The 14,846-nt window shown below is 40.2% G+C and overlaps 1 protein-coding gene across 1 annotated transcript in view; it reads left to right on the top strand.

The window, feature by feature from the left end:
• LOC109633626 (GDNF family receptor alpha-2-like) overlaps positions 1-14,846 on the top strand; it is a 50,068-nt gene that overhangs the window by 6,000 nt on the left and 29,222 nt on the right. The window contains exon 3 of the mRNA XM_020093636.2: positions 7,199-7,285. Within this exon, the coding sequence (XP_019949195.1) occupies positions 7,199-7,285 (87 nt within the window). The remainder of the gene's footprint in view (positions 1-7,198; positions 7,286-14,846) is intronic.

The following is a 14,846-nucleotide window of genomic DNA, read 5'->3' as shown; positions in this document are numbered from 1 at the left end:
GGCCCTTGAATCTTTGAGAGGTGTTTCAGCGTCGACTACATCTGTGCTGGATCCGTGTGCTGCTGCTGAGAAAAACGCTTCAGCCTGACAACAGCGTGACTCAGCGCCATCATCAAGTGTTGCTTGATGTGTCTTCTTGAAATATCAGTGAAAGAGCATTATCACACCTTTTAGCGGATGGTGGCAGCTTCGTCTCTGAAGCCTTTTAAATTTCAAAACGTGTCATTTACAAGTGTAAATCTGTCCCGCGCCCTGCAGATACATGATGCAGGGTCAAATTCCCTTTTTATTCTGTTTACCATGCATCCTGCCTCTGGCCTATTCTGTCCTGCCCTTTTTAGCTTAGAAACCCCAGTTTAAGGGTGTTTTAATGCCGGTCTGTCAGCTATCAGTAATGTTGCTAATGGTGACCTGTTAATTATATTTTCTAACACAAAATGGCTGCTGAATTTAATACGTCAATGCCGCCCCTCTTGATGGAAAATGGGTGGTTTCTGAATGGGCCTGTGTCGGTGTGAGGCAATAATGTCAAGCAGTTTGAATCTATAAAAGAACTAATTATTAAGAAAGAAACATTTGCTGCTGCACAGCTCTTTCACAATTGTGCCCAGGGGGTCGTGCGGCTGTAGCCGGCAGGTTTGCAGCAGAATTGGTAATTTAAACGATAAGTTCCACACCTACCACATACATTATTTCATGGCTCCAGCTTTGAAACCGCAGCCCCCGGTCGGAAAGTAGGAATCGAAGATCTTTTGTGAGGACCTTTCAGAGCAGTTTAATTAGCCGAGACAACTTTAACTGGAGAGAAAAAAGAAGGCGAGCTCCACCAGTGGACCACACTTATTGTGAGAGGAGACATAACGATGTAGGGGAACACCGGGAAATTTGGTGGAATGATTTATTTTCTCCATTTTCACGAATGTCAGCATTACAAAGGTCACCCTCTCAATACTGCATCATGCTAATGCCACAAGTTGGCCCTTGCAGCTGCGGGACGTTACATATATATCAGACAGTGAGTAAAAATGCTGCGCACATCATGAAGACACTTGGGCAGCGGAGAGGAGAAATGGAGAGGAGAAATGGAGAGGAGATGGGAGGAGGGGACAGGACGGCAGATAAATGATGAAGGGGGGAGAAAATTTAAAAGAGACGAAGGGAAAACCAAAGATTGAAAGGGCGAGAGGAAGAAAGAAAGAGTCACAGGGGGAAAAACAGGGAGGTGGGGGGGGGGGGTACAAAGGTACACAGTATTCCTGGGTGAAACCATCATTACTATGAGCAATAGTAGCAGTCACTGGTCATTACCTTAGCCATCCACTGTCATAAGCAGAATATTTTTCCTGCCTGCCCTGCATGTCAGGGGAGAGGGGAGGCAGGCTGCTGCATGCTGAGTACGTCCTCCCTGATCTCCCCCTCCCTGCACTGGAGACCCGGGCCGCCGCTCGCTAGGTGGCTACTTCATCACCAGAGGAAGGGACCTGCCAATAGCTTCTGAATGTGATCAATAAGGTCTTTCAGCTGGTTTTGTCCTCCCCATCCCTCTTTCTCCCCTTTTCTCCCTCATCCCAAAATGTCGAAATATGACGACAAAATGAGAGCTGTTTGTCCTCGGAAATGTGTCTAATGATTTTCTATACTGTAAGGTGAGCTGCCCGAGATGACTCCCATTCACCACACGGCTCGTGTGGAGTGTGTCAGTGAAACTGGGGGGGTGCAGGTAGCAGGTTTAGATTAGCCTTTTATAGTCGAGTGAGTTCTCAGGTTCTCTATCGGGGGGGGGGGTCATTCTGCTCAGTGAATCTGCTCACCCCTGGCAGAAAGGTTCATGGCGATGCTGAATAAATGTGCATCGCAGCAGTCAAATTACCAGGCCCTGGCGGCTGGCATCACAGAATGGCGACCTCTCTTTTTTCCCCCTTTTTTCCTCTCTCTTTCGCTCTCTGCATCATTAATTGAAATGCTTGTTGAATTAAGATGGCCACGTTTTCTTTCGTCCATATGGAAGAATTCAAAGCACATATAGATTATTTATCCCGCAGCACTTATCATGTTTACAGAAAATACTTAATTTGCTTAATAGTGGACGTTTAAACTGTGACTTTACGAGGTTTTCTATTCATTCCAGCCGATCTGAAAAAGAAGATGGTGAGGAGAGGCTGATATATTGGTTTGTGCTGCTGCTGCCTGTTTTAATGCTCTCCCCCAATATGTTGCGATGCCATAAAGATGATAGCGGGTTTTACTGAAAGTTTTCCAGGATTTACACCGTATTCAACATTTAGTACCTGACACCAGGTATCAAAATGTTGATTTAAGGGTAGCAGGTGTGTAACTATTCATATTATCATTACATTCGAACATAGCCAAAGGGAAAGGGAAATTTCAGCTCTCATTTTCTCAGCTGTGTTTGCCCACTCTGGATTGGAATTGTGACTTCAAATATTATTCCGGGCTAATCCAATATTCTATTTGTATGGTTTGAAATTGAGTTTAAAATGTCAATATCACTTCAAAAGCGGAGACGTTAACTGAATTTATGCTTCGACTTTTGTTCTGTTAAGCACAATTCCAAGAGAGATGCATTTGTGGTATTGTTACAAGTTTTTGCGACTGTGTTTCTGGAAAATGGAATATGAACATTTAAGAGAAATATTAAGAATATTCTCGTAATAAATGATAAATCAAGGTAATAAGATACGTTAGATGATAATCCTGAAAGTCTTTTGCAACAGGTAATAGTCTTTGTTATTAAGTCAAGAACTGAAAAATGTTTTACAAACGATATATTAAGATCTATTTCCCCATTAACATAAGGCACATGCAGCACTAATGTTGTTAAGTTAAATTTGATTAAGCAGCACAGCACAGCAAGATGGCAAGAATAATGATATTAATAAACTTAATTTATAGAGCACTTTTCAAAACAAAGTTACAAAGTGCGTTACAGAACAAAGCAGAAAGCAATTTAAATGTCAAGCAATTATTAATCAAAATAAGAAAAAAGGAACTGGGATAAGAACTGTTACATAAACTAATTTCATATTTCATTGTAGAAGAAGGTTTGTAAAGCAGGGAAAGTTACTAACTACTTAATAACGTATTATATTATCACCAATATAAAATAAATCAATAATAATTTAACATATTACTAACATTATTAGTGTAATCTCAACAACAGATTACTGATTAATTTAGCTCTAGGACTAGTCTTGATTTGTTATTTCAGATTGAATGGAAGGGATTAACCAATCTCAATGATGTAAATGCTCTGTAAAGTGAAACTGGATTTCAACAACTGAATGTGGAAGTATTCAGACAGAGAGAATCAAATTCAACTTCAAAGCAAATTAATTATATTCCATAATAATACACATAGGTTTATCAGAATTTAATTTCCAGAATAATGAATTCAATTTCAAACTACGCTATTCAAATTCATTGTTTTATTAAATTGTTCAAATTTAAACTAAAGTGATTTAAATTCAGTTTCCAGTGACACGTACTTCTGCTCATCTGAAGCTGCAAAGGCTCAGTCACCTTTTGTCTCATGTCGAGTTCATGCAACCAACAGCGGGGCTCTGCTGAGAACCTCCGGCTGTGCCCCAGGCTGCTCAGGCTGTGCTAAGCTCTCTTTGTGTGTAATTAATATAAATTAGAATTAGTATTGCAATATATTGCTGTTATTTGAATAGGAAGTAATATGTAACAGGGGTATTTGGTCTTCTTCCAGCATTGCCTGCAGCAAAGAATAGGGAGCTATACAAAATCAATATTAAACACGAGCACAATCAGCGCAGGGCACCTTTAAAAAACACAACGAGGTGAATGACAGTTATTAAAATTGACTTTGCTTCAAGCCTTAATCAGTTTGCCAAGAATGTCCCTAACAAAAATCCATAGGACAGTTTCCATCACCTAAGGAGTTTAGCTCATTGATAATGGATATGAAAAGGATGAGTGATGGCGACTAACGACTTCATAAAACCCCTCATGGCAAAAGAGGAGGTCTGCGAATCCACTTAAAAGCATTATTCTTCTCATGCTTTAACCAGGGGAGAGGCCTGATTGTCTGTCTGAGCCGTGCCGGTCATGCTCCACACTGTCAGAGCAAATGAAGTCAAACGAAGGCTTAATTACAGCGATAAGTTGTTGCCCTGCAGCTAAAAACATCTTATCACTAAACAGCTGGGAAGAATTTTCTATTACTTGATGGATGCATAATTGGGTTCGGGGTGACTGTCAAAGATCAGGTTTTTATTTATTTATTTAATTTTAAGTACAAGGGCCCCTGCTGTGTTTTTTTTTGTTTACCTCCCAAAGGTGGGTGTGATTGCAGTGGCTGTTTTGTAATTTTTACAATTCAGCACAGCTTGTAACATCCATGTAAGTAAGCTTTTAAAAAATTCATTAACCACAGCTTCTGTCGGAGTTTGACATTATAGTTTTATAGGGTCACCACAGTGCACGCTGTACAGTCGGACTTATGAAATTTAATGTGCCTCAATTTTATTCCCATCTGATTTTACAGAGGAGCTTCGCTACACTGCCCATTATAGCGAAAAACCAAGATGTTGTGCCTTTGGCATCCTTTATTCAATGTTGTTCTCTGCCGTGCAGAGTCTTTTTTTGTGAACCCGGAGAAGCCTGATGCTGTTCTGTAGAATATTGTTTCCGCTTCTTCATTCTTCTTATTCCACACATTTCTGTATTGTCTGTATGTGACTCACATATCTCAAGAACCGTTCATCTTATCAGCTTCACACTTGACATGTTTATTGATGAGGGCCCGAGAAAGTGCAGTGTCGAATTCGGTGCGATTTGGAAAAGCAATGTTTTCATTATTAATAGACAAGCAAACTTGTCTCGTATTCAGTAGGGGCGGGGCTTAACAGTCAGTCTGTAAGGCGAGTTGAGCATGTCTTCTCTACGTCCTCAGATAACAGTGGCCACCAACAGGTGGCTGGTGGGCCAACACTGGCAAGTCAGTATCTTTTTGATGGTTTCATTATTTTGATTTCCTCATATCAGACTGACACGGACATTCTCGGTTGTCATGGGTGCTGATCTCCATCAAAGGATCCCTTCCTCTTTAGCAATATGTAGTAAAGTGAAAGCACAGCATTCATTTTGTTTCTGAATTACAGAGCTTTTATTTTGAAGAGATGTGAATTTAGGTCTGAAGATTGTGTCGGTTACCAGACCTCTGAAATAGTTCATGTGCAGTGTATGAAAAATTGCAGAGTGAACAGTAATGAAGCAAATTCAGTTTCATTTTATGAAAAACCTAGAATCAGTGCAAAAATCCTGTTGCTCATGGACACGCAGTGTTGCAGATAAAGCTCTCAACCACCATTACCACAGCTCCAGCAGGGCACTGCACCCGTGTTTTAAAAATACACTGCAGCGGAGGTTGCTGCTTAATAAAGACATGGAAGGAAGGTTAAGGTGATTGTTTGCTGAGTAAGTGGTAGTGTTGAACCCTCTCTTAGAGCTTTTAGAAGGTAATTGTTGTAATTAGATATAGTGAGAGGAGCCTGTCTCTCGATAGAAACTTAAAGAATGTGCATAGAGATGTGGGCGATACAAAAGAAACTGAAAAAAAACAGAATACATGAGCACGCATATCTTTCAACATGCAAACAAGAACAGTGCTTGCACTCTACACTTGGAGGATTTACGTCATTTCTCCTTCGCCTCGTTCCTCGCTCCTCTTCTCTCTGTTTTCATTGTCTGTTATTTCTTTTTCTCTCTATTTTCTATTTTTCTCTCTATTTTCTATCCCAAACGCACGTACAATCCTTGACCACGGCAGATGTCAATTGCTATATGTGCTCAGAGAATGGCCGGCTGAGCTGCTCCGCCTTGTTGTAGATGTCAATATTGATGGAAAGTGGAGATGCAGAAGTACACATGAAGTATTGACTCGGCACATGTTCACAAATCTGAGGTGGTTTTCTTTACTCTGTCGACAAATTACGATGAGAGAATCCCTCCAGTAATTCCCTGTCTGACTTTAGTCATGCCTTTTCACTGTGTGCCAGTGAACATGTAGATATATATGTTTTGCTTTTGATTAGTTTTAATAAATTAATTCAACTTCAGCTCCAACTCCACTTAATTATCTTTACATATCTGATGTTGTAGTGTTATTTCTGATTTGTGACTCTTGTTTGATTAAATGTAACGAGGAGACATGAACACCACTGTACTGCACAAACCAGTGAACAGAGGCGCGCACACACAAACATCCTTACCTATTATCACCGCAGCTTGAAGACAGCGTTTTATCAGCTTGCATAATCTTTGCCAAAGAATCAGAGCAGCGTGTTGATAAACAAAACCTAGTGTATCTATCGATTGGATCTACTGATTGGTTGTCCAGGCGGCGCAGTTTTGTGCCAACAGGTTTCAGATTTTCTCATTTGTAGCAGCGGGCCTCCAACCTCCTTCCTCACAACACCCTCCCTGTTGTTTCTGTTGGGATCAGAATGTGAAGCTATTACACACTGGAGGGTTTGTCTCAATCACACCGAATGGCTATGAATTTTAAATGCAGGATTAGGGGCCTACAGAGAAGCAGGCGCATGGGAGGAACTCAGTCAGTTGAGTGCTAATTTGATTTTTGTTTTATATATTTCTTTCTTACAAACAGCTCTGGCAACACAATGTTTGCATGGAAGATGCAGTGAGCATGTTTTAGTCCGTCAACTGGTCCCCCAATCAAACCGCAGCAGGAACAAACACTCGCTCGCTCCAAAAGTAAATAATGTGACAGTAACGAAGCACTTCACTGTGTGCGTCTTAAAAATTCAAGGCCAAAAAAGGAATCCATCTGTCCAGTATCTATACCTCTTACTCTTTGAGGGTTGCGGGGGGAGCTGGATCCAATCCAAGCTCACAGTGAGAGGCGGGGTACACCCTGGACAGGTTGTCAGGGCCAACACACAGAGGCACATCCACACTCACATTCATACATAATCTACATGTGTTTGGACTGTGGGAGGAAGCTGGAGTACCAAATCCACACAGACAAGGGGAAAACATGCACACACAAGCTGGGTTTCCAATTGGAAACCTTTGTGCTGTGAGGCAACAGTAGTAACCACTGCACCTTCATAAACGGATCATGAACTGAATTTCTTTTCTATTTCTGCTAAGTGATAATAAATCATTGCCATCATTTTCTCTGTTTCAGGTGGAGACATGGACGACTCGTCTCCGTACGAACCTGTAGCACCAAACCGACACCCTGACGCGTTCCGCTTGGCTTCCATCTCATCAGGTATCGCAGGTTTGCTCTTCACTGAAAACGAGGTGGTTTATCATACAAGGGGAAATATGATACAAATATTCATCTTCGATTTAATGAAGGTTCCTCTGGATTAAAATAAAAACATTTGTGTCATACCACCAGCCCGCCATCCTTGTTTTGCTACATATAATGGTCGCTGTGGGCTTGTGAGGTAAAACATATAAAATCTCAGTGTATTACACCACATTTTTTTCCCAGCATATTAATTTTGGTTTCAGTTTGTTTTCCTCCTCTTTACTAATCAAACAGCCTAGCACTCAGCAGGGGAGCTATAGACCGCTCCTTCATTTACTGGTTATTACCATCATAGTAACGCTAATCAATGCAAATCTTATTATCGGTCACAGCTAATTCAGTCCAGAGAAGCGAATCGTACAAAAGGTGTGATTGGACACAGGGATGACGCTCGTCCATTGCCAAAGCTACAGGCTACAGTCATTTGAAGATTCAATAGTTTTCTTTCATTCTGCTCAAAAAATTTCTGCAGGAGGTTCTCCCCCACTTTTTTTCCTCTTTTTAGCCAAAAGCAATCCACGAACACTGAAGACAGCACATTTTCTTTTTCTCTTGGCTGATGTATCTTGTTTTGTCTTATAACTGGGAGGTTCAAGGAAAACACGCTTTTTGCATAATCCCCTTGGCTTGAAATCAGCTGTGTATCACTTGTTTTTGAAAATGTGCTTGTTTGATATGTTGAAAGAAGGAGAGGGTACCAGAATAAATATGAAAGTGTGCAGGCTTTGAGTACTTTTTTGAGCGAAGATGGCAAACTGCCATTTGTCATTTAAAGTGCATGTTCACGCAGGGAGTGCATACGCCTGCCAAGGCTTCACAATCTGCAAAAATTAGTTGTTTTAAAGATAGAGAAGTTGCATCTGGATTTGTGATCTGCACAAAAATATTTGAAGTCGGCGATTACGCTGATTTATGATTAGATCTTATTAGGGCTTTGTGCAAAGATAAACTTTCAAGTGAGTGAGGCTCATGATCACTGAGTTGTGGCTAAACAGCCACTTAGAAGCAAAATGTCTTCAAATATTACAAATCACTCAGAGTTTACTTGTACAGATCAACAGTTATGGCAGTTTATTTCAAACAGATCTTCAAGAAATATGCAACTAGTTACAAGAACACTAGAATGTCACATAGTAGAGCACATTCCTCTGTCATGAAGGCCCAACAGTCCCCTTATGAAACCACATGTAAATTCACCATATCCAGTTTTTTATTTGGGTCTGCTCCAAATTTCACACACTCATAAATATCAATCTCTTAAACATGTCTGATTTTTAATTAATTACTTTTTTTTAGAGGTCCAGTGTGTAAGATTTAGGTGAAAGGGATCTATTGGCAGAAATGTAATGTAGAATAATCCTCATGATGTTTTTACCAGTTCATTTCATCTAAATTGTCTGAATTGTAGTTTTCTTTACCCCAGAAAAGGTCCTTTATATTTAAATACTTTATATTTACATGGAGGGGACCCTCTCTACGGGGCCACCATGTATTTTACATTAGTCCAGACTGGACAAACTAAACACCTTTTGAGTTTTTATCACAACTGAAGGCTACTACAGGTTCTTTTTCATGTTTGGAAGAGGTGAGGGATGTTCAGCTGCAACATGCAACTTCAACATTAGATATCACAAAATTCTACAAACTGTACCTTTAAATCAACAAACATGTTGAAAAACACCATGTGAAAGACAGTAATCCTGGATCTGCCCCCTGATACAAATCCACACCGAATCGTAAAATGTAAATGGACAGCTGTAGATGAAATGGGACAGCTTTTGACTCTGCTGCCTTTGACAGTAGGTGTTTTGTTTGAAAAGGCATAGAGGTAATGATCTCTGATCTACTGAGCGGGCCACATGGCTTTCATAGTACTGCCATACAAGCCAGTAGACATCTCCCCTCTTTTGCACCCACTTCTCCTCATTTCCCCATTTTTCTCTGCTCACCCCAACCGGTGGAGTCTGGTTCTGCTAGAGGTTTCTTCCAGTTAATGAGAGATTTTTCTCCCCACAGTCGCCAAAGTGCTGATCTTTGTGGGAACTGTTGGGTTTCTCTGTAAATTTAAAGGTCTCTACCTTAATATTTTATAATTTGGTGCCTAAAATTGAATTTATTTTTGCCATGGATTTTGTAAAGCGCTTTGTAACCTTGTTTAGATAAGTGCTATATGAATAAATGTACTACTATTATTATTATGATTATGATGATTATTATCATAATTATTAAGTTATGCTCCACTGCTTCACAAAATTCAATGGAAAACATTTTCGTAACAAAAGCAGATAAAAATCTCCTTGACAGAGATAAAAAATAAATCTGTTTTTAATCCTACAATGTAATGGATGAAAGCTGGTAAAGTTTGTTCATACAGTTCCACACAAACCTCTCTGAGAAACCAGGAAAATGTTGAAAATCTTCCTATCTTGAGCAAAAACAAAGAATGTTTTGTAACTGAGGACATTTATTGGGCAATAGCTCCCCCCTGGTGGCAAAAGTTTCCAAAATGTTATTGACATCTGTTTAGATGTAATGTAAATATAAAAGTAATTATAATCAAAAGTACAGATGCTCATGTTCAGGCTACCAATGAACGAGTACTTGAGCCATGCTCAAACAAGGAGTGCAGTACAGTGTACCTACATATTAAGATATAACAGGGGACTCATTTCTATATCCATTTTTCCTCAGCTGTTTCCTCCAGTCTCTCCAAGGTGAAATATTGAATTTGCACTCTGAAATCTGTTTAGCTGCAAGCTTTCCTCATTATTTATCATTTCTGAGGACTGAGTAATTGATTGTGGCGCTGAGAGGAAACCGCAGGCAAACAGATAAGTAATTACGCAGTTGTTTTATGGAAATACTTCTCACTTCATTTACTTAACCATATAGAAGTATTCATAATCACCTCTATAAATGTTTAAACTGTATAGAGACCCGGGGAGTTTATGATATCTGGTTGGTTGATGAGTACAGGGGAATGTATACTCTCCAAGAGCAAAGGTAGGAAATTGAAAAATAATCTCTCCTATTTTAAAAAGTTTTTGTCTGGGAGGAAGATAAGGGACAGAAGTTGTGATAGAAATGAAAAAAGAGCTCTAGTCTACTATAAGCACTCACACTCTGAAGTCGAAATGAAACAGAGCATATGGAGTCTGTGTTTCCGCGTTGTCCCAAGTGATACCTGCAAAACTATCTCAAACAGGCCTTTCATTTTAATGGGTAGTTTTAGCCGCTCAGTGCTGGTATAACTTCAGACTGAAAATTTGCATCCATTGTACGCACACACACACTCAGGCAAAAATAAAATGAGCAGATTTAACCCCCCCTGGGATCCGTCCCCTAAATAAGAGCAATGGCATTTCTTCTCTTCCTCCTCTTTTCTTCTGCAACACTGATGACAGTAATGCTAAAGAAGCTTCGTTACAAACACCGGGAGGAGTTCTGCTCTTCTCGCCTTGGCTCGGCCGGCGCTGTGCACCTACATCAGCAGTGTTTCATCACCTCAGTGCTCAGCACAGTTGCATCGAGAGCTGACTACGGTGTCCTAGTTGACAGCAGTGGGCTTTTTTCCAGCAATTTCTCTGCTGTGATGGCAGTGTGGTGGCTCTTTCCTGAGCCACCTGTTCCTTTTCCTCTGTGTGCCACACCTCTCACCACTGAAGGATGGTGGTGGGTGATGGTGGGTTAGTTTGTTTTGTGAGAGGGTGGACTGCCTGCAGAGGCACTAAAGCAACACAGTCTTACTATTGTTTGATTTAAAAAGTAGCAAGTTGAAGAAGCCAGCAAGAAGTTCTGGTTTTATTGAAAAGATTTTGATGACAGATGACGGCACAAGGTCTTTTTCATGTGATGATGCTATAGAAAATATAATTTTGTTAACATCAAATGTGTTTTGTATGTATGCTAACCCACCTTGATCGCAGCTCATGCTGTTGTCCATCTTCAAAATCTTTTAAAACTTTTGGGGCCTGCAGCGGAGATGAACACAACCAAATGCCCTCTGATTGGACTCTGCTGAGCGATTATATTTTTTAGCGTCCAATCATTTACAGAAGTAAAAAACAGGTTCAAAATTCAATGTAATTCAGTGTGAGATGTTTGAGCACTGAGTTTTACAGGTTTACATGTTTTCCTCTTGCCTGTGCCTGTACACAGATAGGCCCTGTCCCAATTCCTCTCCCTCGGCCCCACCCCGAGATATGAAGTGTCCTTCGCTGGGAGTGCCCACCCTCCAAACGGAGCCACAATGGAGAGGGCTAGAAAATCACACACTTTGTCATCAGCAGCCAACAAACAATTATCACAGTGACAAAATCAACCAACATTATAACAGTGACACATCTGTCAACTGCAGGACAGACGAGACAGATTGATCTATTGATCAATACACAATCAGTCAGTGTGTTTACATTGGTTATGTCAATGCAACATTGGTTCTGTGAACTTCTGCCCAGCACAGAAAATGTTATAAAATGAGCCTGGAAGTTTTTTTTTCAAATTTCATACGAGAGTAACGAATTACTCGTTACTCTCACTCAGGCTGTTTACGTGCTTGTTTTGATGATGTGAATAGCGATTTTCCTGAAACACAGGGATTCTGTTCCATTTTTTATCTGCTACTGGATTAAAATAAGATATTCCGCTGGATTTTTTCATATTTTTAAAAAAGTATTTCATACTAACATTCATGAGCATTTTACCTGCAGAGGTCGTCATCTTGATTCACTTCATTCATTCGTAAAGCTTTTGGGAATTTCTGCCTTAGGTTTTAAGGGGGTCCTGAATATATTACTGTTGAAGAAGTGTTTGAAAGACTGCACTACCCCTACCCCTCATAGAGAAATGGGACGATGCTACCCCTTCACAGCCACACACAAAACAAGGGCTACTGCCAAGTGATCAGGCTCAGGGGTGAATTGGGACAGGGACATAATGACAAAAAGCAATTTTTTGATTATGCATTTTAGTGATACAATCAAATGTTTTTTTTACAATTGATTATTTTCTTCCTACACATACACATGCAGCAGTCAGGTTATCGCTGTATGTTGCTATTGCCATGTCACGCTGTCAGTGTCAGAGAGGGCAGAGAGTACAGTTAGGAGATAGATGATGGAGATGATGGATGAGAGAGAGCACAGGTTACACAGTGTAAACATGTGAGCAGGACAGTACTGACAGCTGAATGGAAATGGAAGCGATCCTATGTCTGTGAAAACAACCAAGAAGGGCTGCACAAAAACTCCAACAGCACTGAATGGAATCTGAGTTAAAGTAGAAATTGAAAGATTTAATAATACTACAAAAATAAGCTCAGTGTGTGAGACTTAATAGAAATCTTTTTCCGTTTATGATCAATATCTGAGCTGTAACATAGTCATAACAAAAAACACTTTAATGACAGAGCCAAAGAATATTGCAGCAAAATAAAAGATGCACTAAAGATACATTAAGTGAACTTCACATGGCTGTTTAGCGACGCTAAATCCACAATGTCAGACTTGTTTACAGTCCAGTGCATTATGACTGAATCAACTTAACAAAAATAAATAGCAGTAACGTATCTACTAATTCCAGAAATTCTTGCACATTTTATCACCTTCAAACTTGGCATGTATGCCCAAGAAAGTGCACTATTACATTTGGTGCATTTTGGATACCTTCAATATTTGTAAAGAAAAGCGTGTTCAGCATGTTAACAATTCTCCAGTCCAGGGTTTTGTGTCCTGGGTCCAGCATCACCACAGGACAAACAGACAGCCCATACCAAACAGGCAGGCTTACAACGGGCACTGCACCAGTCTAATCAAAAAAAAGATATAATAATATATTTTAGCCTGCTCCTATTTATCCATGTAGAAAATATCAGGGCCAAACTACAAACCACCAGCCCCATTTCACTTTAGTATACTTGTAACATTAACGACATTAAGCTAATGTACAAGAGGAACATTCAGGCTTGCGAAAAGAAACACACATGCAGGTAATTTTTTTTTGTCACTGGAAGAATCTTAATCATCAACGGTGCTGTATTGTGCTGAGTGGATCTTTCCCAGAGGAAATCTGTTGACAATCAGTTCTCTACACAGAACCCCTTTAGTTGCTGTAAAAGCTGAGCACAATAAGCAATAATGCAAAGCTTCCCTGTTCTAATCAATTTGGAAGAAACACTAGTGGGAATCTAACAAAATCAAACAAAAGATGAAGTATGGTAGGGTGCTGCAGGAAGGCACATTTGTCTTGTTTACAGTCCCACACCTTGGGATGACAGGCATCTCCGTGCTCCACCAAGTTGGGTTAGGTTCGGAAAATAATTCACCTTTGCTGCTTGATGTGGCACAAGCTTGTTTGATGCAGGCACAAGGCTGCAATTATTACATTAACCTGCTCATTATTTCCTCAGTTAATCAATTAATGAATCGTTTGGTCCAGGCACATATCTGAGAATGGGGAAATAGCCCATTATTACTCCTCAGAGTGCAATTTGACTGTGCAAACCAACAATTCACTAGTAAAAGCAGCAAATCTTCACATTTGAAATGCTGTTATGTGTTTTTTAACCTGCATGCAGAACCTCAGAAGAGGGTTCTGGCTGTGTTCATGGAGCTGGAGTTACAATGCATCACCATTATTTTCTTAGTCTCAGGACAGAGAGGCTCTACAAGTCCAGAGCGCTCTGCTCAAATCAATAAGACATCATGTATGAAGAATGTGGGAAAGAATCCTTCCCTCACAATGCACCCAAACCCTTATCAAAGCACTGCCGATTGCCGTGTAATGTTTGGACGTACAAAGATATCATTGACTGTAATTGTTAATATGCTTCACATGAAATGTATTCTGTTCTCCAGACCCAGCGTTGAGCTAATTAACTTATTAGAAGCAGAGGGCAGCAATAGAGTCCCGCGTTCAGGGGTCCCTCCAGGAATTAAGTTTAACATTAGTTAGACCGTCTAACTCTCCGCACTAAGTCTCTCAGCTCATTGTGCCCACCATCCAATTAAATCCACAAAGCTCTCTCCTCTGCTGGGGGGAAAAGGACCAGTGCAACAGCCGTGCTCAGCATGCTGCTGAAATGTTTGACATTTTCACATTGTCCTCATAATAATTACTATTACCTATGCAAACACCACCATTTTTTCTTTGAATGCATACAGTAGTTTTCTTTGCTTATTTAGAGCCTCACTGTGTGTGCTTGTATGCACAAGATTGGTTTTGTGGATATTTCAGTGATTGAGCCTGCGTGTATTTGTCTTACTTTGTTTATATCCTTCATTATTCTGTGTGAATTTTCTGATCAGTTAAGTCGTGCTTTGTCTTTCTGTGGGTCAGTAATGAGAGCGGTTGTTTACAGCTCACTTAAGTGCCTCTCTTTGCAATAGTCAGCATTATTCTAACAAGTTTGAATTAAACAGCTAAACATTTCTTGTATTAGGTTGTTATATTGTAAGCTTCTTGCATGTTGTTCATGAACAGTGTAGCAGGTCATTTTAGAACATAGGACCAGATGGTG

This window comes from Paralichthys olivaceus, chromosome 4 (assembly GCF_024713975.1).
Source record: "Paralichthys olivaceus isolate ysfri-2021 chromosome 4, ASM2471397v2, whole genome shotgun sequence".
Lineage (NCBI taxonomy): Eukaryota > Metazoa > Chordata > Actinopteri > Pleuronectiformes > Paralichthyidae > Paralichthys > Paralichthys olivaceus.
Note: the sequence above shows the minus strand (reverse complement) of the source record. Positions and strands in the feature narration are given on the sequence as shown.